The sequence below is a fragment of the Carex rostrata genome, chromosome 9, assembly GCF_964058835.1.
Source record: "Carex rostrata chromosome 9, lpCarRost1.2, whole genome shotgun sequence".
Taxonomy (NCBI): Eukaryota; Viridiplantae; Streptophyta; class Magnoliopsida; order Poales; family Cyperaceae; genus Carex; species Carex rostrata.
The window spans coordinates 5,110,379-5,132,159 of NC_135926.1; the positions used below are offsets into that span (position 1 = coordinate 5,110,379).

A 21,781-nucleotide genomic window follows, 5' to 3' on the forward strand; every position below is an offset into this window, starting at 1 on the left:
CTGAAGCAAAAGCTTGAGACAAAATAAGCATAGTCTTCATCTCAATTTTATTGAATTGAAATAAAATCTTCTTTCATTTATCCCAATCAACGTTTAAAGTGATAATGAAATAAACTTACCAACAATTCTAATCCTAGCAAAACAAACAGTAAATAGTTAGGAAAATAAATAAGCTTCAGGTGTTGATTTTAGAGGTTTGGAAAAAAAATGAATAAAAATAATATAGAGTCTAGCTAGTATAACATTAGTGTCATTTCAGCTTATACAATACCAACTCCAAAACTTATTGAATCGACTTCAAACGGTAAATTCAAACCGTTCAAATCAATCTACTTCATTAGTTGTGTATTTACATCAAAATATATAATTTTTCAAATTTATTTAGTATCAAGTCAAGCGGTCAAATATGTGAATTTTTAAGTTAATTTTAATACATTTATTTTTCACCATTTTTATAGCTTAATTTGATACTAAAATAACTCGAAAATATAAAAAAAATGTATCTAAATGCATCACTCATAAAGTAAATCAGTTTGAACAGTTTGAATTAATCATTTGAAGTCTATTTAATTGATTTTAAAGTTAGTGTCATATGACACCGATGTTATATTGGCTGGACTCAATAAATATTATATATTTGTTATTGCATTTTGATACTTCAAATGAGAATATAGACACACCACAACGGCTTTCTTTTTTCTAATTACAACGGTTAAATTCTAAGTTAGACAAAAAAAAGGTGGGATTTTCTTTTACTTTCTTTTTACTTAATATTAATCGATGATGAAAATGCCATATGACTTTGAGCAATAGCGTAGTTATGATTTTTATTAAAGGTAAGCAAAAATGTCTAGAAATAGACAATTTTTTATGCTGGAGTAGAATAACATATATTTATATGGAGTCTGACTAGTATGATATTGGTGTCACATGACATTAACTTTAAAATTGATTGAATATACTTCAAACGACTAATTCAAACCGTTCAAACCAATTTACTTTATGAGTGATGTGTTTACATGCAAACTTTTTATATTTTCAAGTTATTTTAGTATCAAATCAAGCGGTAAAAATATTGAAAAATGAATGTATTGAAATTAACTTAAAAACTCACATATTTGATCGCTTGACTTGATACCAAATAAATTCAAAAGGTTATAAATTTTACATGTAAACGCGTAACTAATGAAGTAGATTGGTTTGAATTCACCGTTTGAAATCAATTCGATAGGTTTTGAAGTTGGTGTTATATAGATTGAAATGACACTGATGTTATACTAGCCAAACTTATTTATATGGGGTTTGTTTTTTTAAAAGCTTTGTAGAAGCTGTAAATTGTGAGTGGAGTTACAATTTTAAGACCTTTTTTCTCAACTAACTATGCTACCGTTTCATAGTGGTTTTTCAAATCGAAAAATAAACAACTACCTAATCCTTGTTGAACATAGCTCTGCCCTGACTTTGAGATTAGTCAACTTTATTATTTTATATTTTACTTTTTATTTTATTTTTTTTATTAGTCAACTTTTTATTTTTTCAACACCAAGAAATGGAAATATCCTGGAAGCCTGTAGTTGATCTCTCAAGAACTTGTTTCAGATCCGGCCAGAATGTGCGCCACTGAAAGTGAAAACACATATAGTTAAGAGTAAAGATGTTGTCCCCTTGAATCTGTCTCTTATCTGTCTCCCTAACAACCTTTCTTTTTTGTTTTCTCACGTGGTCAAAACTTATCATTTTCAATCTTCTCTTAGAAAAAAAAAAAATTCAACATAACTCAAAACTCACCCTGTTCTTCTCCTCTACTGCTCGTCACCATCTACCCACGCCGACAGTTGTGATGGCGGTCAAGATTCGGCGAGGCGAGCGTGGTGCACCGTCGAGATTCGGCGAGGAGAGCGTGGTGCACCGTCGAGATCCGACGAGGAGAGCGTGGTGCACCGTCGAGATCCGACGAGAAGAACATGGTGCACCATCAAGATTCGGCAGGGAGAGCGTGGTGCACCATTGGAGGGGGTCCATGCTAGCCCAGCGAAGGTTGTCACAGTGCAACATATGAATACTTTATTAGTTAGATATGAATACTTCAGTTGTTAGATATGCATACTTCGTGTTACATATGAATACTTCTTGGAAGAGGTGGGATGAGAGAGATGAATATGATTTTGAATTTTGAATTGTATAAATTATTTCGAACATATATAAATACCTCGTAATCGTCAGTATGAATAATTCTTTAGTTAGATATGAATACTTCATTGTTTTAGATATGCATACTAGTCTGTTGAGAATATTTCTTGGTCCCAATCTGGACATGTGTGAATATTATTAGTGTCAGATGTGAATATTGTTAGTGTCATGTGTGAATACTTCATTAGTTAGATATGAATAGTAATATATATGAATATTTCATTTGTTAGATATTGAGTACTTCATTAGTTAGATATGAATACTTCATTTGTTAGATATGCATACTTCATGTTGATATGAATACTTCTTGGAAGAGATGGGTGAGAGAGATGAATTTGACAATGAATTTTGAATTGTATAAATTATTTCGAACATGTATGAATACTTCGTAATTGTCAGTATGAATACTTCTTGGAAGAGGTAGGGTGAGAGAGATGAATCTGACTTTGAATTTTGAATTGTATAAATTATATCAAACATGTATGAATACTTCGTAATCGTCAGTATGAATACTTCATTTGTTTAGATATGAATACTTCTTTATTTAGATATGAATAATATATAGATTCGCTGTAGTGGTCCCTAATCTTGGCAAATGTCGCTTTCAGACGATTGCGGTCCCCAATCCAGGCTGTCACAAGACGTCAGCGGCCCCCCTGGTCGTTACTGGTCCCCTCCAGCTTGTGTTTACATATGACGAATGATTCTGATAATAAGTATGAATACTATAAATTCGTAGGTATGAATACTATACATTTTGACTATTAATAAAATAGCATTAATCTTGCTCTTTGGTGATAGTTAACACGTTTTAACTATTTTTTTTGTCTTTTAGTGCGGGAGACAGATAGGGGACTGAAGTAGGGAGACTGTTAGTCGATCCCTATAGTTAATAAGATTGTTTAAATTAATAAAAAACCAAATCGAAACTCAATACTCTGTAGAGCCATAAAGAACTGAAGCACTTACAATTTCTCACTCCATTCCAGGAAAGGAAGTGAGATCCCCAAGTGAGCAGGAAAATGGACATCTCCAGTGAAACTTTCTTCATTTTGTTAATGGACATATCCAGTACCATTGGAGAGATTATTTAGCGAAGAGGCCGGTTACGGAACTGTTAATGAGAAGTAAATCGTTCTAGAGACCTGACTGATTTTCTCGGTCGCCGCTCTCTCTCTCTCAAAAATCGCTTTATAGCACGACCTTTTCTCACCACTCTCTTTCTCGCGTTCACTGTATCTCCCTTTTTTCGCCACTGGACAGAGATAATTCCAGGAATTATTCCCAAATCAGAAACCCTAGGGGAGTAATACGATTTGAATCGCCTCGATCCCTTTGTGGGATCCTCTATCGGAAAAAAAGGAGGATTGAATCGGTCGGAATATACTTGAATGCGTCGATTGGAGGAAGAAGAAAATTTCGATTCGAGGTTGAAAAATCGTGAATGCTGATGGGAGCCGCTGGATCGAAGCTCGAGAAAGCATTGGGAGATCAGTTCCCTGAGGGTGAGAGATATTTCGGGCTTGAAAATTTCGGCAATACTTGCTATTGCAATAGCGTTTTACAGGTTATTGTTCTTTCTGATATCTTTTTTCTATATTTGGAAATAGTATTTTATTCTCAATAATTGACTTTTTATTTTTTGGTTTTCAAAGGCAGATAAATTTGATGTCGTTTATTATTATTATTTTTCTGTGTGAATGCTTTTGGATTGATTTTCTTATTATTTAATCTTTTTATGTTTACTTATTGGATTGTTTTAAGTGTACTCTATCTTTATTTGTTGTGCGATCCTTGTAAATTACACCGTGTTCAAGTTTAATTTCAGTTCTGAAATAAGTTTTTTCTTTGGGAGTTTTTTTTATTTTATATATACTTCCTAAGATATAGCAGTTTTATCGTTGAAACAGTAAATTAGATGTGATCATTTGATACTGAGAAATTTCAAAGAATTTCAAGTAAATCAGCAAGAGCTCGTTAGATCAAAATAAAATGCCCCCCCAAAATATAAAAACAAAATAAAACATCCAGTGTACTTACCTACACTGGTTGATGCTGGTTTTGTTATGTTTTCTGAATCTTTTTGAATGCCAAAAGGGATTAACTAAAACTTTGGTACACAGGCATTGTACTTCTGTGTTCCTTTTCGGGAACAGTTACTGGAATACTATGCGAACAACAAGAGTGCTGCTGAAGGAGATGAGAATCTCTTGACATGCCTTGCTGATTTGTTCACTCAGGTAACTTCTATACCTAAGCACAAGTATATTCTGGAGGATTTTACCAGACTAAACAACTAAGACCACTGTGACGAAACTCCTTATCCTTATGCACGAGTGTGCATGTGTTTTTTAGGCACCGTTTCCATTTATGCTTACATCTAAAAGTATAAATCGGTACTGCATTGACCTTGCAAAAGGAGAAATCTCACGGCTTTTAGAAGCAGGTTAATAAGAGTACACACTCCTTTCCATCTATTTTTTTTATATTTCCTAATTTTACTCGTTTCTTTTAAATGAGAGTTGGTGCAATCACCTTTTGAAGTATACGTAGACAGGAAGAGGAAGAATGTAGACTATAGAGGATGTTTTTTGTAGGGTTATACTTGTACTCTATGTTTCTAAGTTTCTTACTCTGCTATTCTCATATTTCATATGTTTTGCTGTGGTATAAATGATTATTGGCTGTGCATGATATTTCTCTTTTTGTTTCCTATGTTTCTTACATTTCATGTAGTTTGTTGGTTATGCATGAAACCACCTAGATTTTGTAGGAATATCCATGATACAATTGCAGTGGCCATGAAATATTTGAGTTTCTTCATGGACAGCGATCATATATCCCTTTTGCACTGATTAACAGATTTTCTTATTGATCATTTGCAGATTAGTTCACAGAAGAAGAAAACAGGTGTCATTGCTCCTAAGCGGTTTGTACAAAGAGTAAAGAAGCAAAATGAGCTTTTCAGGAGCTATATGCACCAGGTTTGTCTTCCCTTTCTTTTTCCTTTTTTTTCTTCTGAAGCTCAATTTTAAAAAGTAAACGTTTCATGAATTTAAATGTCTCATACAACAGTATAGATCATATATGATTACTAGTTAGACATTAGATTTACACCGTTATTCTGCGGGTACTTATAATACCTTAACGAGAACTTTAAATGGGTCAAGGGAAGATATTTTGAATCAAAATGCTAACTAGAGAAGGTAAAAATCAGTATACTTGGCCAGTTTAGTATTGCATCAGTGAGGTTTTATAGGCTGATCTAGGAGTAGTCTCCCTTTGTACTATAAAAAATATCTAATTTCTTAGTTTTTCATCTGAAAGTGGTTCTGTTGCTTGTAGCAAACTCTAAATTAAAAAAATGGAAAATATGTTAGAAATTGATCTAATCGTTCTTAGATTATTGCTTTGTAGGATGCGCATGAGTTTCTGAACTTCTTACTTAATGAGCTAGTAGATATACTTGAAAAAGAAGCAAATGCTGCAAAGGCACCATCTCCTGACAGCTCCGTTTCTAACAAAGTTGCCAACGGACCCTCCAAACCTCAAGCCAATGGTTTTCACAAAGAACCCCTTGTGACTTGGGTACACAAGTGCTTCCAAGTAAGTGTTCATTTCATTCTTTCCAATTCTATTGCTTATTTTGCATATTTTGCGAATTACACCCATGACTTCAAATACTTGCTGGTACTTAGCCATCTTGTTTTTTTGTGTGTTATTTGCAATTAATATACGACTGCTAAAGTTGTATTTTAATTTAATTGCTACAATGTTTCTGATTATCTATCAATGATGATATTATCCACACTCAATAGTCAATACTACATTATTTTTTTTTTGGAATGGTTTAATTTTTTGCCTGAAGAAATTACTTGTCAGGGGTAAGATCTGAACTTGATAATTTAGATGCTTCCCAATTTACTTTGAGATAGTAGTAGTAGTTTGACAGGAAAATACTTTTATCTTTTTCTTTTCCTTTTTATCATGGTGTACATAGCTGAACTTATTTTTCTTATAGGGGATACTGACGAATGAGACTAGGTGTTTGAGGTGTGAAACAGTCACAGCCAGAGATGAGACATTCTTTGATCTGAGTCTTGATATAGAACAAAATAGCTCTATCACTAGCTGTCTAAAAAATTTCAGTTCAACTGAGACATTGAATGCAGAAGACAAGTTCTTTTGTGACAAGTGTTGCAGGTAAATAACCTTTCTCCAGTTTGTGTACTTCCAAATTGCAATCATTTTTCCTTGTTCATAGGCAGCAACTAACTGTATTTCAATTTACAAGCAACTGTCAGTAAAGGTTATGTCCAAAGCACCCTATGACTGATTTGTATTGTTGTAACAAAAAATATGGTTGCTTTGGTAGAACTTGAAGAAAAATTATCTCAGCCATTTAGTCTAATACACCTCTTGATGGAACTAATGACTACTACAAAGGTGAAGTGTCATTTGCCAATAACCCAAAAGCTCGCACCAAGGCAATGATTTTAAGGTTTATATAGCAATTAACTCAATGAATAAATTCCATAGCAAAAAAAAAGAAAGAATCATTACATTCTATGATGCTCAGTTTACAAGAAGCACAAAAGAGATTGAAGATAAAGAAACTGCCTAGCATCCTAGTGATCCACCTAAAACGATTCAAGTACATAGAACAGCTTGGCCGCTACAAGAAGTTGTCATATCGGGTAGTCTTCCCTCTTGAGCTTAAACTCACCAATACCACAGACAACTCTGACCTGGAGTATTCCCTCTTTGCGGTGGTGGTCCATGTGGGCAGTGGACCCAATCATGGTCACTACATAAGCCTTGTCAAGAGCCACAATCACTGGTTATTTTTTGATGATGAAAATGTGGAGATGATTGATGAATCAATGGTCCAGACTTTTTTTGGATCTGCACAGGAGTACTCCAGCAATACGGATCATGGGTATATTCTCTTTTATGAGAGTATGGTTGGAAAGAGTTGACACACTTTTTTGCAAGTAGGCCCTGCAGGTTGCTGGTATTACATAAAAGCATGGCTGGGTACTGATTTTCTTTTTTTTGTTGTGATGGTGAAGAAAAATTTATTAGAGGGAGAGAGAGGTGGTGGATGTGTTCTTTAGAAATAAAACAAGCGTATATACAAATTGCGATCTGAGTAGTTGCAAAGATAGAAGGGGTCTGTTGTTGTATTTTACTTTACGCAGTAATTTATCAATCCAAGTAGTGCTGCTATTGGGAAAACTTGTGAGTAGAAATGCAGAGATGGTTGGCTTTTCAACATTGAGCCATGAATAAACTGTAGATGTTATCTTGAAAACCCTTTGTGGTTTTGGAAACAATTTTGGTCGGTTGTTCGAAATATTGGCTTGTACCCTTGCTGTAGCTAAACTAGTTTTACATGCGTGCTTTTTGCATGAAATTTGTATAAGAGTTTTGTTTCCCTTTATTTGTTGTATAATTGATTTACGAGATGAAACTTTGTGTAAGCTCTAGTCCTAGTATGGAGCATTACGGTTCCAATCAAATCCTGCAATGTTACAAAGTTTATCTGATTTTTGTAAGTATGCAACACTCGCAATAACTTGGCTTTTTTAGCAGTGGTTCGAGTCGGAATTTAACTGCAGTGGTGGGTTGTAATTTGCTCATTAAATTTTATGAGTTGTCAAAAAAAAATTGTGGACAATTCTCTAGTAGCCACACGTTTAGTACCAGAAAATTTGAAGGAAGAGAGCACCAAACTACCAATAGCAAAAGCTGTTGTACGGTGGTACGCCTAGTGTCCCCACTGATTAATCCAGATCTCGAGTAATGTTTCCCGGGCTATTATTTTGAAGACCCGCAGGCTTAAAGGACCGGGCTTTCAATAACTAAATCCTTTAGATCCGACCCGATATACCCACGCATCTCTCGCCATCTCCGGTTGCTAGCTTCGATCATATCTTCGTCTCTCTCAAATGGAGGAACACACCGCTGCCGCCGTCAGCACCAATCCAAAGCACCAGGCTTTGATTGATCGCCTATCTACCCGTCGCTCCGCCACGCCCACCACCTCTTCTGACTCTGTTCGACAAGTGGCTGATTTCCTCGCCTCTTTCGCTTCCACCAAGCTTTCCATCGAGCAATCTCTTTCTGAGTGCCGCTCCCGCGCTGATCTCGATCAGATAGCGGCCTCCATCTCCTCCCTTGAGCAGCTTCTGGCTCAGAACTCCTACCACCTTCCCTCTTACGAGCTCCGCTCCTGCCTCAAATCCATCTCGGACCTCAGATCAGCACTTGACACCGCCAGCTCGAGCCTTCTTCCTCGAAAGAAGTTCTCTTTCAGAAACAAAGCCGCAAAAAAGGACGAAGAACCAAAGAATGTCGACGCATCTCTTGAAATCAGCATCAAACCATCTGAAAATGACAAACGGTCGAATATTTCAGTTCGTGATGGACCAGGATTTAGGAATAAAAGGGATGAGACCTTGGTGAAGGATTTTAGGCTATGTGACATTGGCCAAGGTGACTTTACTCTCTCTGATCTGGAAAATTGCCGGGTTTATTTGAAAGGGCGAGTCCGAGCTCTTTTCTTTAACCGGATTAGGAATTGCCAGGTATTTACTGGTCCAATTCTCGGGTCAGTGCTAATAGAAGATGTGAGTGATTCCTTGTTTATGCTTGCCTCGCATCAAATCAGAATTCATCAAGCTAAAGCAACTGATTTCTATCTTCGAGTGAGGAGTCGACCTATTATTGAAGATAGTAACGGGGTGAGGTTTGCACCTTATAGGTTGATTTATGAAGGAATTGAAGAAGAATTGAAGGAATCTGCGTTAGAAGAGGAGACAGGAAATTGGGCGAATGTTGATGATTTCAAGTGGCTCAGAGCAATTCAATCACCCAACTGGGGTTTAATTCCAGAAGAAGAACGGTTAGAGATTGTCGACATTTCTGAATTTAAGTAGCAGCAGCCAGGATCGGTTTAATCTTTGGAAGTGAGTATTTTTATTTTTCAATCACCAATGCTCTTTACTGTCAATATCATATACACATCCCAAAAAGAGAAGTTCATATGCATCCCTGAAAATATAGGAAGTAATCTCTAACCCCTAAATAATAACTTCAAAGCAAATGATGCTGTTTCTTTTCACATTGAAGTCAATAGATGCCCGAAGTACCCTAACTCGTCACTATTTATCGGATCATCTCAAAATCAATAAGGAAAAAATATAGGGGCAAGTTGTGCATCTGTGAAGGAACTTATTGAGGAGGATATATAATTTTTGAGTTAAGATATTATGAGCTTAAGCTCACCAATAGGATTCATGGGTTTAACTTAAAAGACACCTCGGATAGGTGATAAGCACCAAAGTTTGACGAACTTGAACTGTTGATCTTGATTTTAAGTTTGTCATATTTTGAGTCCATATTGTACAAGAATAGGATTTAAAAAATGAATTATTTTGGTGTGAGTTTATTTTTCAACAATTGTCAACCACTTTGTCTCATACAAAAGAATATAAAAAAAAAAAAAAAATTCTCTTCAAGTAGATCAAGTTCAGTGGTTCAAATTTGATGTTTGAAACCAATTTGAGGGTCTTCAAGTTAAGCTCATGAATCTTGGTGGTGACCTCCCACGTTAGCTTCACTTGTGTTTTTTAGCATGGTTAGAGAAGTATACAGGCCTCCTATTTGATATCTTTTAAAACCATAGGGTTATTTCTATTTCTATCTAGCCCCTTGAAGTTAGCTTGATAATTGTTGGCGTATGCTCATCTTACTCATCTGTCTATATCAGTACTGGGCCTGACAGGCTCAAGACTGTCTCCCTGCTTCTGTATACTGCCAAAATCTCATAGTAGTTCCAATCCATAGAAATTATAATCACATATTTAACTAATTATTGAAACAATCAATCAAAATTAGGTTTTCTCAGCAAAGACAAGAAAGGAAGAGTTGAAGAGATGCCGCATTTTTGCAAAGTGGCTTGCCCTTGTTCTGTCTTATACACTTTTATTAATCTACATCAATTAGAAGAAAATATTGTTGACTTTATGTAGAGATAATGATTAGGATGCTGGTTTTTCCTCATTGGCCATCTTTGAGTTATTACATTGAGCGGTCAACTGAGCCGACTGGAGATATTTTTGGTTATATAAAAGGGGGCGTAATATATCAAATCCCACCATCTGTAGGGACATGCTTTTTGGCTACTAAAATCAGCCTTCCGTACCAGTGTTTGTGTTCATTTGCTATAGCTTCTTCAAGCTACTTTTTTGTATTGTATATTATTTGAAATTGACTTGTAAGAGGTTTTTTATGTTTCATCAGTATTTTTATTGTTGTTTGAATGAATTGAGGGTTGGATGTAGCATTGTCTAGACATTTCAACATTGCAACTGGCTTGAATGCTGGAAAAACCTCATTTTCAGAAGTTAATGTTATGTGTTGGATTTTGACTTTTTGAACTGTTGAAAAGATATCTGGCTTCTGAAAATTGTTGAAGATAACATATAAGATTTGACATTTTTATTCATATTGTACTCTGACATTCAGAAATGACTTATCAAATTTGTTTTATCCAGCCAGAGTTTTGGACTACTGTGAGATCTTACATTTTATGTTTGGCAATATAGTCTATTTAGATACCCTTCTCTTTTGACCTATTTAACCAACGTTGTACAAACCAATAAAGAATTGTTTATCTCATTAAAATTTGGTTAGTGCAAATCTTGGGCGACACTTGTTCAAAGCAATACAAGTTCCGACAACGAAAGAGAATTCAAATGCTTCTTGTATTATACAAGGTTCTAAATAGCGTTTATCGCGTCATAGCGGGGAGCCTCCAGAAAAAGCTATAGCGAATAGCGACGCTATAGCAAAAGCTATCCCAAATAGCGTTTTTTTTATTTTTATAAAAATTATATTATATATTTGTACTAAATATCAACATTATTTAGTCTCATAGAACAATAAATAATATCAAATTGATTAAAAAATTATAATATTCATATTGAACCAATACAAAGTCCAAATTGCGACTCAAAATATCTATAGTAATACTAATATCATAAACTATCGATCTTTTTCTATTTAAAATATCTTCAACATCATAACATAATTTATCTTTTTTCTATTTAAATTTCAAAATAACCTAGAAATTGAAAAAAAAAATATCATACTTCTAGTAAAATAAACAGATGATCCTTGAAGAAATTCTTGTTAGTCCCTAAAATTTCCATAATTTAGCAATTATTTATTTGATTTATCATCAGTTAAAAAAAATCAAGAGCAAAATGAAAAAATTATTATAGCGGACCTGAATTTGATATAATGTAATATTCATCAAAATTAAACAATATCTTCACCATTTATTTATTTTAAAGCTCATATAAATTGAAAAAAAAAAAAAAGCAAATGTTGCATAGCGCGCGCTATTTGCGCTACACGCTATACGCTATAGCGGACCGCTATTACCGCTATAGCGTATGTAGCGCAAATAGCGTATTTTAATGCCATAGCATAGCGTTTGGTCTCCAAAAACACTATAACGCGCTATTTAGAACACTGTTAAATACCCATATTAAAGCTTGGACCGTTAAATCAGTCTTGTACAAAATTGATTTAATATACTTGATGAATAGCTCATATCTGACACATGTCCTTTGAGTGCATACTATCAAGCATAGTGACAAATGAATTATTCGGGTTCGGTTCGGCGAGATCAAAAATTCGTAATTCGGGTATAATTCGGGAATGATTCGGAATTATCCGGATCAGAAATCTCAGTCCTGCAAGGGAGCAAAAAAATAATTGTTCTTGAAAAATTCAGGAAAAATTCGTGAATAATTCGTAAAATTTGGAAAAAGTTCGTAAAATTTGGGAATTATTCGGGTTTAATTCGGTCAAAGTTCGGTCAACCGAATAATTCGGTATTCGGTTCGGCATCACCCCAAAAAAGAATTAAACGGGTATAATTCGGATATCTTGTCACTATGCTATCAAGTATCAACAACGCTGGAAAAAATTTAGCGGCCTTTGAATTTTTGGAGGGATTTTTTTTTCTGGCATGAGTTTTAAAAAAAGTACGAATATTGACGAAATATTAAAATTTTAATCTTCATATCAACAACCCATTTTTTTTTTCGTCCTTTTCTTCTCTTATAAACCAACTAAGCCAAATTCAATTGTCCCTGCACTTTTCAAATATAATGAAAAGCAAGATAAGATAACAAATAACTTTTATGTATTACTCTAAAATATATATAGGCTGTGGCTAATTTGCTGCCGGCAGCATTTCTGCCGACAGTGCTGCCGCTGTTTTTTTTATTTTGTGATGTCCAAACAATAAATCCAAACCGTTAGATATTTAATCTATATTATAATCTACTTGGAGACCAAATTTTACATTTTTTTGAATTTTTTTACTATATATTAAGCTGGTTTGAAAACTGCTGATTTCAATGCTGCAGAAATTTACTGAAAGCAGCGGTTTTCAAACCAGCTTAATATATAGTAAAAAAATTCCAAAAAATGTAAAATTTGGTCTCCAAGTAGATTATAATATAGATTAAACATCTAACGGTTTGAATTTGTTGTTTGGATATCACACGGCTAAATATAGCCCCGGCAGCACCTCTGCTGAAATGCTGCCAGCAGCAATTTAGACAGACCCTATATATATATCTTTATTAAAAAAATTATATCAAGCAAAACACACCAAATATCTGCATACAATGTGTTGGGCAAATAGAACACAATTTGGCATGGAAATAAAAGAAATGATTAAAAAATGAATTGTATTGATTCATTTGTTTTCTTGGACCTATATAGGCGTCACAAATTACATTCGTAACCTTACGATTCTCTATAATTCCTTTCTTACCAATATAATCCTATAGTTACTCTTAATGCAATAAACATACATAAATCTCAACACTCCCCTCAAGATGAGCAAAAAATATTCTTCAAGCACATCTTGTCACAAAACCTAACTAGATCCATTGAGCTAAGTCCTTTGGTGAGACAGTCAGCTACTTGATCTCCAATAGCTACATGATTCAGCTCCAATAGCCCACTTTCCAGCTTTTCCTTTATGAAGAATCTATCGATCTCCACATGCTTGGTTCTGTCATGCTGCACAGGATTGTTAGCAATGCTGATCGCTAACTTGCTATCGCACCACAACTTCATTTTATCTCCGTGATTCACCTTGAGCTCTTCCAATAATCTCTTCAGCCACAGCATCTCAGCAACTCTCAATGCCATAGCCCTGTACTCAGCTTCTGCCGTCGATCTCGAAACAACTTGCTTCTTCTTGCTCTTCCAGGAGACCAAGTTGCCCCCCTACGAACATGCAGTAGCCAGATGTGGACCTCCTGTCATCTTGGCAATTGGCCCAGTCAGAGTCACAATAGCCCTTAATGTTCATGTGCCCATTCTGCCTGAAAATCAAGCCCTTCCCCGGTGCACTCTTCAGGTACCTCAGAATGTGATATACTGCGTCCATATGGCCCTTCCTAGGGTCATGCATGTAGCGGCTCACCACGCTCACTGCAAGATATCAGGACGAGTATGTGTCAAATACATCAACCTGCCTACCAGTCTCTGGTACCTCTCACGATCAGGACGAGTATGTGTCAAATAGATCAACTATCTACCAGTCTCTAGTACCTCTCACGATCAACTTGTTCTCCTGCATCTGCACTCATCTTGGCCTTCACATCAATTGGAGAAACTGCAGGCTTGCACCCCAACATGCCTGTCTCAGTGAGCAAGTCTATGACATATTTCCTTTGGGATAGAACAATCCCCTCTGCTCCACAAGCCACCTCAATCCCAAGAAAGTACCTAAGCTGTCCCAGATCATTCGCCTCAAATTCCTTCCCCAATCTTGCCTTCAATTGTGCAATCCCTCCTCATCATCCCCAGTAATGATCATATCATCAACATACACAGCCAGCATAGTAATGTGACCACCATGTTGTCGAGAAAACACCGTGTGGTCAACATTGATTTGCTGATAGCCCATGCCTATCATAGCCTTCCTGAACCTATCAAACCAGGCCCGAGGGGACTGCTTCAACCCATAGAGCGACTTCTTGAGCCTGCACACCTTACCCACTGTCTGGTTTGTGCCAAACCCTGGTGGAACCTCCATGTACACATTCTCCAACAAATCACCATGAAGAAAGACATTCTTCACATCGAGTTGGTGTAACTGCCATCCCTCATTCACTGCCATGGAAACCAGTGTCCTCATCATGCTCATCTTCACCATAGGTGCAAAGGTCTCATCATAGTCAGTGCCATAGGTCTGACTGTACCCCTTCGCTACCAGCCGAGCCTTGTAGCGCTTAACCAGACCCTCTAGATTATGCTTTACTGTGAAGACCCACTTGTATCCAACAACCTTTTTGCCTGGTGGTAGTGACACAAGTTCCCAGGTTTTGTTCTTGCAAATGGCACTGAGCTCTTCTAGCATGGCTGCCTTCCACTTCGGATCTCCTTTAGCAACCTGCCAACACTTAAGGATAGAGACAGTGTCTAATGATGCAATGAATGCTCCATGTACAGGTGATATGTGTAAGTAAGAGACAAATTTGGCAATGTCATGTAGGAAACCATATCGGTCATGAGGAATGCCTGCATCTCGCGAGGAGTCATCCTTACCGATAAGGGAGTGGGAGGAGTAGAGAGAGGAATCATATCACCTGTGTATTCTGGGTCTGAGGTGGATAGTGAAGGTGTCTCAAGAGTCGGAGTAGGCAAGGACAATGGACTTGGCACAAGTGGCACTATAGGCAAGGCTCCTTCATTTTGCTTCTTTCTCCTCACATACACTTCACCATATCTTGACTCCCCCTGAGCCTGAGTTCTACCCCCTTCGGGCTCAATCCTAGCTGAATTCTCCTGTTCCGGCTCAACCATAGCCGAATTCTCAACAACAATTGGGCAACCAACACCACCCACGCTTACCATTCTCCTCTCACCATCACTACTACTCTCCCCCTCTCGTCTCATACGTCATGTATCGAACGAGTCTTCAAATGGTGATGTTGTTTCTGAGGAGTAGTATGGTTTGAGCTCGTGAAAAGTAACATCCATACTCACAAACATTCGCCTCTCAACCAGACTCCAGCACGCATACCCCTTTTGAGTGGCTGAGTACCCCATAAAGATACACCTCACAGCCCTTGGATCAAGTTTTTTCACATTTGGCCTGTTGTCATGTACAAAGCACGCACACCCAAAGGTTTTGAGAGGAAGAATATCTCCATTCTTACATGTCAGCATCTCAATTGGAGACCTCCAATCCAATACCCGCGAGGGCATCCTGTTGATCAAATAAGCTGCTGTCAGAACTGCTTGCACCCGCAAGTGCTTTGTGACTTTCATCAAAATCATCATACTCTGAGTTACCTCAAGGAGATGCATGTTCTTCCGTTCTGCTACCCCATTCTGCTTTGGTGTGTATGGACACGTGGTTTGATGTTGTATCCCTTGGGATGACAAGTACTCCCCAAACGCCTTATTAGTGTACTATGTCTTATTGTCAGACCTCAATACCTTCACAACTGCACCGTATTGAGTCTGAACTATTTTGTGGAAATCTTTGAAACAAGCAAGCACATCACTCTTGTTTTTTATCAAGTAAAGCCAAGTCAAACGAGAAAAGCAATCAATAAAAGACACAAAATATCTAAATCCATTCAAAGTAGTTGTGGGACAAGGTCCCCATACATCCGAGTGAATCAAATCAAAACTACAAGACCTTCTACTACCAAAGCTAGCATAAGAGCTTCAGGTATGTTTGTCTAACTCACACGCATCACACACCAGCTTTTCTTTATTAACCTTTTCAAATAAAGGCAGATACAACCTACTCAAAACCGAAAATGAAGAGTGACCTAGGCGCCTATGATGGAGCAGCAGTAAGTCTTCCACACTTCTCTCAGCTCCTCTAGCTTTCTCTACGATGGATGAGAGGGCCGAGCCCATACCCTCTTTATCCATGTACCACTGGCCTTTATGCAGTGTCCCATTCCCAAGTACCTTGCCCGTCCCCTTCTCTCGGAAGATCACCTTGGGATTATCAAACAAAACAACACAATTTAGTTGTGAGATAATGACACTTATAGATAGGAGATTCACAGGAAAAGAATGAGTATGCAAAACATTAGACAAAGTCAGAGTATTGGTACATTTCACCGTACCCTTACCAACCATCGGCTGGGCCACACCATTGGCTGTTCGGATGCTTTCTGGAACCGCTAGGTGAGTATAGAAAGAAAACTCCCTAGCAACACCAGTCACATGGCGAGATGTACCAGAATGGACTATCCAATCTAGTGATCTAGTGGTGGATATAGAGGGAAGAGCAAGTGTATCACACGCACATGTGGTTGTGTAAGCAACAGAAGCAAAGTTACCCCTGACAGAAGATGAGGTGGATGCATCATCGACTACACTCTTCTCCTCACTTGCTCCTTTCTGCCTCCTCCTGACTATCTCCATGATCAGATCCACCTCGGATAACTCCACAATAGCTTCCTTCTCCTCCTCTGTAACCATCAAATTTGCCCGGTTGCCTCTTCTTCCACCTCTTCGGCCCCCACGGCCACATCCACGGTTCCCAGACTGCCCTCTACCACCTGCATCTCTCTCTTTTGGTGGCTTAGGACAAGTCTTGATCAGATGACATGTTTTCCCGCAGTTATAACACCTGTGATTCTCCTCCTTGGCACCTATCATACCTGAGCTCGAGGCGGCCAGAGCTGATCGCGCACCTGGAGGTCCACTCGGCTCAGCATGTATCCTCATGCGACTCTCCTCCTACATCATCGCAACAATGGCCTCATCTAATGAAGGAATCTTCGTCTGGGCTAGAAGAACTAATCTCCTATGATCAAAGGCTGAGTTTAGCTAAGACAGAAACTGCATAGTCCTATCCTGTGCAATATGCTCCCGACTTTTGCAACTTGAATCACTACAGCCCGACACTTGTGAGAAGTGATCAAGTTATGCCCACAGCTTCTCCAGATCCAAGGAGTAATCCTGAATCGATCTATCACCCTGGACCACAGCCTGTATCTCCTGCTTAATCTGGAATACCCTCATGTGATTCTCAGTCTCACCATAGGTCCTCTTCAGCTTCGCCCAAATGTCTTTCACAAGTCGGATGCCATCTATTGAAGAGGTGATCGATTGTTTCATCGAGTTGAGCATCCAGGTATAGATCATGGCATGTGTGGTCTCCCACTCCTCAGCCTGAGCAGTACCACTAGCTGGCTCATCCCCTGTCAGATAACCCGTGAGCTTCCTCCCCTTTAGAGCAATCTCGATCCGACGCGACCAACTCAGGTATGTGGCTAGTCCATCAAGCTTAAGCTCTACAGCTTGGAGATCTAGCTTCACCTGCGGTGGATCACATCCCGAGGTATTGGTCGAGACACTGGCTCCCTGTATGAGCCCAACCAACACCTTTAGAACCTCCGGATCAACACCCGTCAGTAGCTCTATAGCCCCTTTACCTCCCCCTGTTGACATCTTCTCTCAAAGGATCCAAGTCTTGATCACACGTAACTTCCTTCCCTTTCTTGATCTGATCACTCGTATCTCTTGTAAAGACCCGATCTTGCACCTCAAGACAGATCTAAATCATCTCCCCCTCTCTTCTTCCTCTTCTTCCTCTTCTTCCTCTTCCTCTTCCTCTTCCTCTTCCTCTTCCTCTTCCTCTTCCTCTTCCTCTTCCTCTTCCTCTTCTTCTTCTTCTTCTTCTTAACCCGATCTTGATCTAACTCATCAAGATTCGAGCTTAAACCCAATCGAAAACCCCTATCCAAACCAGCATCTCGGGTATCGTGAGGTAACGGCCCCCCACGCCGGCCAAATCACGCAACAAAGACCAAACTCTACATTAGTTCGGCCTAAAAGAAGGAGAAAGACAGATTCGAACTTGAAGAAGGGGCTGACCTTGGCGGCTGGAGGAAGGGGCGGAGCTAGGCGGCTGTACTCGGCCCACTGTTGGAGGAGCGAACCAAGTCAGATCATGGCTGGGCAGAGCAGAGGCGGGGCGGAGCTGAACAAACCAATCAGTGGCGGCGGAGCTCAGCAGAGCCAGTCAACGGCCAGGCGGAGGTCAGGCGACGGTCCAACGGTGCTGACGGAGGCCAGGCAGGCCGATTGGGCGGAGCTGTGCTACAGTGCTGGTCGAAGCTGTTGCTACAGTGCGAGAAAGAGAGAAAATAGAAAATGGAGGCTAGGGTTTCTGTTTTAAGCTCTGATACCAAAAAAAATGGTTTAAAAATAAATTGTATTGATTCATTTGTTCTCTTGGGCCTATATAGACGTCACAAATTACATTTGTAACCCTACGATTCTCTATAATTCATTTTTTACCAATATAACTCTATAGTTACTCTTAATGCAATAAACATACATAAATCTCAACAGAAACCAATATCAAAATCACATCTTTGTTGTTCCTGTGGCACTTGAGTTGGGATCAAATTCAGTTCTCCCAAGTCCCAAGAGCTTGGTCGAATGAAAGGAAACAAAGCGGGTCAGACTCGTGTGTATCTAAATTCAGCCGCACAAATCTCAACACAAATTGAACATATATTATCTGAGTATCGAATCGAATTTGAATCGATAACTATTTAAAACTGTCCGTTCCCTTCTCACTTTCTCAGAGAATGTCTAACGAAAAAAGAAAATGTTTGATGAAAGGGAGAGATCGAAGGATGAGTAACGGACCAGCTAATACGACTAAATTGAACTCAATTCATAATTAGAGAAGTCGATTGAATCAGAAAATAATCTAAAGATTTAATTGAACCAAACACAATAATTCATGAGCCAGCCATAATGTTTTAAACGTGTGACTTGCCGACGTAGGCTTATTGTTCTTCAAATAATGTTTTCCTTCCGTACATATGAAGGATCGTACCAAGAATTTAATGATTAATGCATAGTAAATTATAAAAGTAAGCTCCATTTTACAAATGTGTACTGATTTACAGATAGCGGTGATTGTTTTTTGGCATTTTGCAATAAAACCACGCGGCTAAGTATTCCTCTTAGTTGATTATAATAACTTGAGCTGGAAGTAAATTAATTTAAATACACCTTACTATTAAAAAAATAGCATCCAAAGATCAAGCCTTAGCCGTCAGATTTGAGGTTTGACTAGCTAGGGGTGTAAATGGTCGGATAAGGATTAGATAGTGGTCAAAATGTATCCTTATTTATTATAATTTTTCGGATACGGATACGAATGCGGATAGTCTCGGATACAGATACAAATCAGATATTAAAGGCTATGGATATGGATCGGATATCAGACGGACACGGATCAAATATGAATATAATTCAAGTAATTAAAAATAAATTACTAGCTATGTTGCATGGATACGGTACGGGTACGGGTATCGTGTCGGACACGACACGGGTACGGCGACACGGTAATTCTCAAAAATAGAGGACACGACACGTCTATTACATATTTATTATTTTTAATTATTTTATATATTGTATTTAAGATAATCATAATATAAAATAAATTTGTATAAATGATTAAAGACTTAACCAAAGTATATAATAAATATTATAACTACTAGAAGATAACACAAAAGAAGCTCTAGTGGAGTGGTAAAACATTTTGACACTCACCCTAGGAACCCCAGTTCGAATCACGCAAGGAGAAAAAAAATTCAATTTCGCTGGTGGTGTATGCGCGGTGCACGGGTGCAGGAGCGGTTCACGGTCCACATGTGCGTATCCCGCCGTGTCCCAATCGTATCGGATGTTTCGGACCGTATCGGCACGTTTCAACGCAGTGTCGGAGACCGTATCAACATGGTTGGGACACGCCAGCTCATCTGACGCGCCAGCTGGCGTGTCTGACACGTATCGTAGCCGTGTCAGAGGAGTGTCGGTGTCGGATACGTGTCGGACACGGGTACGATGAGTTTCTAGGAGTGTCAGGGTAACATCTAAATATATTTTTTTCATTCATAAATTAGATTTAATATTTTTTACAATAAGTTTGTTGGTTACAAAACATTAGTCACTAATTATGTCATAGTATTATATTGTTCATCAAAATATATATGTATATTCAGTTTAATAAATTATTAGTATGAATATACAATTTAATAAATCAATTTAAAAATATAGAATACATTTGTTATGAACCTAAACGGGTATACTATAGAATAAATTTTTATCGTCTAATAATATTAGAACTGAACTTTTAACTACAACCAGCTAGATGTCGGTCTCGTTGATTACATAAATTGAACAAAACTGGTCCTCTAAAATTAGTACAATTATGTGCTTTATGGTAGAAGAAACCAGGACTAGATCAGATTGCAAATCAAACCCTTTCAATTTCATGCATGTCAAAAGTACTCTTTTTTGTCGGCAATCCTCTTACCATAAAATATAAGCCTATTCACTTATTCAAACGTGCGGAAGAAAAATAAAAAGTAAATAAAAATATATATATTACATTGCAAGCAGGGGTGTTAACGAGATGGCTCGGTCCAAGCTAGGTTCTATACCTCAGTTTGTTAATTTTGGACCGAGCTACAGCCGAGCAAGCTAGATCTAGGAAATCTGAGCTAAAATCTCAGCTTGAAATCGTGACAAGCTAGTCCGAGCTAGCTCGCGAGCTGATGAGCTGGCTTGCTGGGTTTGACCGAATCTTGTTTTAAGAAGAAAATAAATTTTACAAACTTTTTGGATCGAGTTGAACCAAACTGGACTGAATTAGACAGTATAAAATGCACACAAATTCATATAAATTGATAAATTGAGCATATCCGAGCTAGCACGCGAGCTAACGAGCAAGCTAAGGTCCTAGCTTGAACTCGTTAATTCTGAACCAAACTAGTGACGAGCTGGCTCGTTAACAGCTCGATCTAATAACGAGTGCTGTTAACGAGCGAGCCGTTAGCAAGTGAGTCAATTGCGAATCACGATGCAAGAATTATGAGCTTTTTGCTGCAGGGTTTGCAAGAAAATAATATTTTTCAGAATTATTATTGTAAACTCCCGATTCTTACCTCCAAAATAGTCCGCTCTCGGATTGTATGTGCCTGATGTATCTGTAACATGTCGCAATAAGTTTGCAGATTTTGAATATACGGTAGAATGAATAGTTCGGATTTGATTTGGCGGGGTTAAAAATTCATGATTGGAAAATAATTTGAGTATAATTCGGCACCACAAAGAAGAAGAAAATATGTAAATTTATTTTTCACGTTATTTTCGTAAATAATTCGTGATTCGCATTTTATTCGCGAATAAAATGTATTATACGTTTTTTTTTGCATTTTACTCGGTATTCAGTTCAAAAGCATATATAAAAACGAATTATACGTGAATTATTCACAAATTATGTTACTATATTGTGTTACTATAGTAGAAACTAGAAAGTAGAAATGAGACAATTTTTTATACGTTAAAAACGCATTGCTTAAATTTTCATGTGAAAAAACGTTGAGAAGAAGACAAGGAGCAATTATTATGGACATTTTCAATTATAGACATCTAAATATTTGTAATATATAACATGGTTCACAATATGAAAAAGAAAAATATTAAGAGG

At 37.7% G+C, this 21,781-nt stretch overlaps 3 protein-coding genes across 6 annotated transcripts; 2 read left to right on the forward strand and 1 right to left on the reverse strand.

The window, feature by feature from the left end:
* The first annotated feature begins 3,269 nt into the window (after positions 1 to 3,269).
* Positions 3,270 to 7,642, forward strand: LOC144559666 (ubiquitin carboxyl-terminal hydrolase 4). The gene is made up of 6 exons (XM_078308765.1): positions 3,270 to 3,757; positions 4,314 to 4,430; positions 5,076 to 5,174; positions 5,608 to 5,796; positions 6,212 to 6,393; positions 6,770 to 7,642. The coding sequence occupies exons 1-6, from the start codon at positions 3,635 to 3,637 to the stop codon at positions 7,167 to 7,169; spliced, it is 1,110 nt and encodes a 369-aa protein (XP_078164891.1). The 5' UTR covers positions 3,270 to 3,634; the 3' UTR covers positions 7,170 to 7,642.
* A 418-nt stretch (positions 7,643 to 8,060) lies between these two features.
* On the forward strand, positions 8,061 to 10,765 carry POR (C-CAP/cofactor C-like domain-containing protein). 2 transcript variants are annotated; one of them, XM_078308766.1, is made up of 2 exons: positions 8,061 to 9,161; positions 10,093 to 10,765. In XM_078308766.1, the coding sequence occupies exon 1, from the start codon at positions 8,142 to 8,144 to the stop codon at positions 9,129 to 9,131; it is 990 nt and encodes a 329-aa protein (XP_078164892.1). In that variant the 5' UTR covers positions 8,061 to 8,141; the 3' UTR covers positions 9,132 to 9,161; positions 10,093 to 10,765. The 2 variants fall into 2 exon arrangements, with proteins under 2 accessions (XP_078164892.1, XP_078164893.1); XM_078308767.1 differs by having other exon boundaries at positions 10,229 to 10,353.
* A 5,086-nt stretch (positions 10,766 to 15,851) lies between these two features.
* Positions 15,852 to 17,983, reverse strand: LOC144559250 (uncharacterized). Of its 3 annotated transcripts, none has more exons than XM_078308260.1 (3): positions 17,952 to 17,983; positions 16,566 to 17,858; positions 15,852 to 16,251 (listed from the first exon to the last, which is right to left on the reverse strand). In XM_078308260.1, exons 2-3 carry the CDS (start codon positions 16,987 to 16,989, stop codon positions 16,196 to 16,198), a joined length of 480 nt encoding a protein of 159 aa, XP_078164386.1. In that variant the 5' UTR covers positions 16,990 to 17,858; positions 17,952 to 17,983; the 3' UTR covers positions 15,852 to 16,195. The 3 variants fall into 2 exon arrangements, 2 of the variants coding, with proteins under 2 accessions (XP_078164386.1, XP_078164385.1); XM_078308259.1 differs by having other exon boundaries at positions 15,852 to 17,858.
* Positions 17,984 to 21,781: the final 3,798 nt, after the last annotated feature.

Coding starts and splice junctions, on each gene's coding strand:
- LOC144559250 (XM_078308259.1), bottom strand. CDS start 16,989: ATGAGGATACATGCTGAGCCGAGTGGACCTCCAGGTGCGCGATCAGCT.
- POR (XM_078308766.1), top strand. CDS start 8,142: ATGGAGGAACACACCGCTGCCGCCGTCAGCACCAATCCAAAGCACCAG.
- LOC144559666 (XM_078308765.1), top strand. CDS start 3,635: ATGCTGATGGGAGCCGCTGGATCGAAGCTCGAGAAAGCATTGGGAGAT. Junction 5,175..5,607: donor TCAGGAGCTATATGCACCAG/GTTTGTCTTCCC, acceptor ATTGCTTTGTAG/GATGCGCATGAGTTTCTGAA. Junction 6,394..6,769: donor TTTTGTGACAAGTGTTGCAG/GTAAATAACCTT, acceptor TATGATGCTCAG/TTTACAAGAAGCACAAAAGA.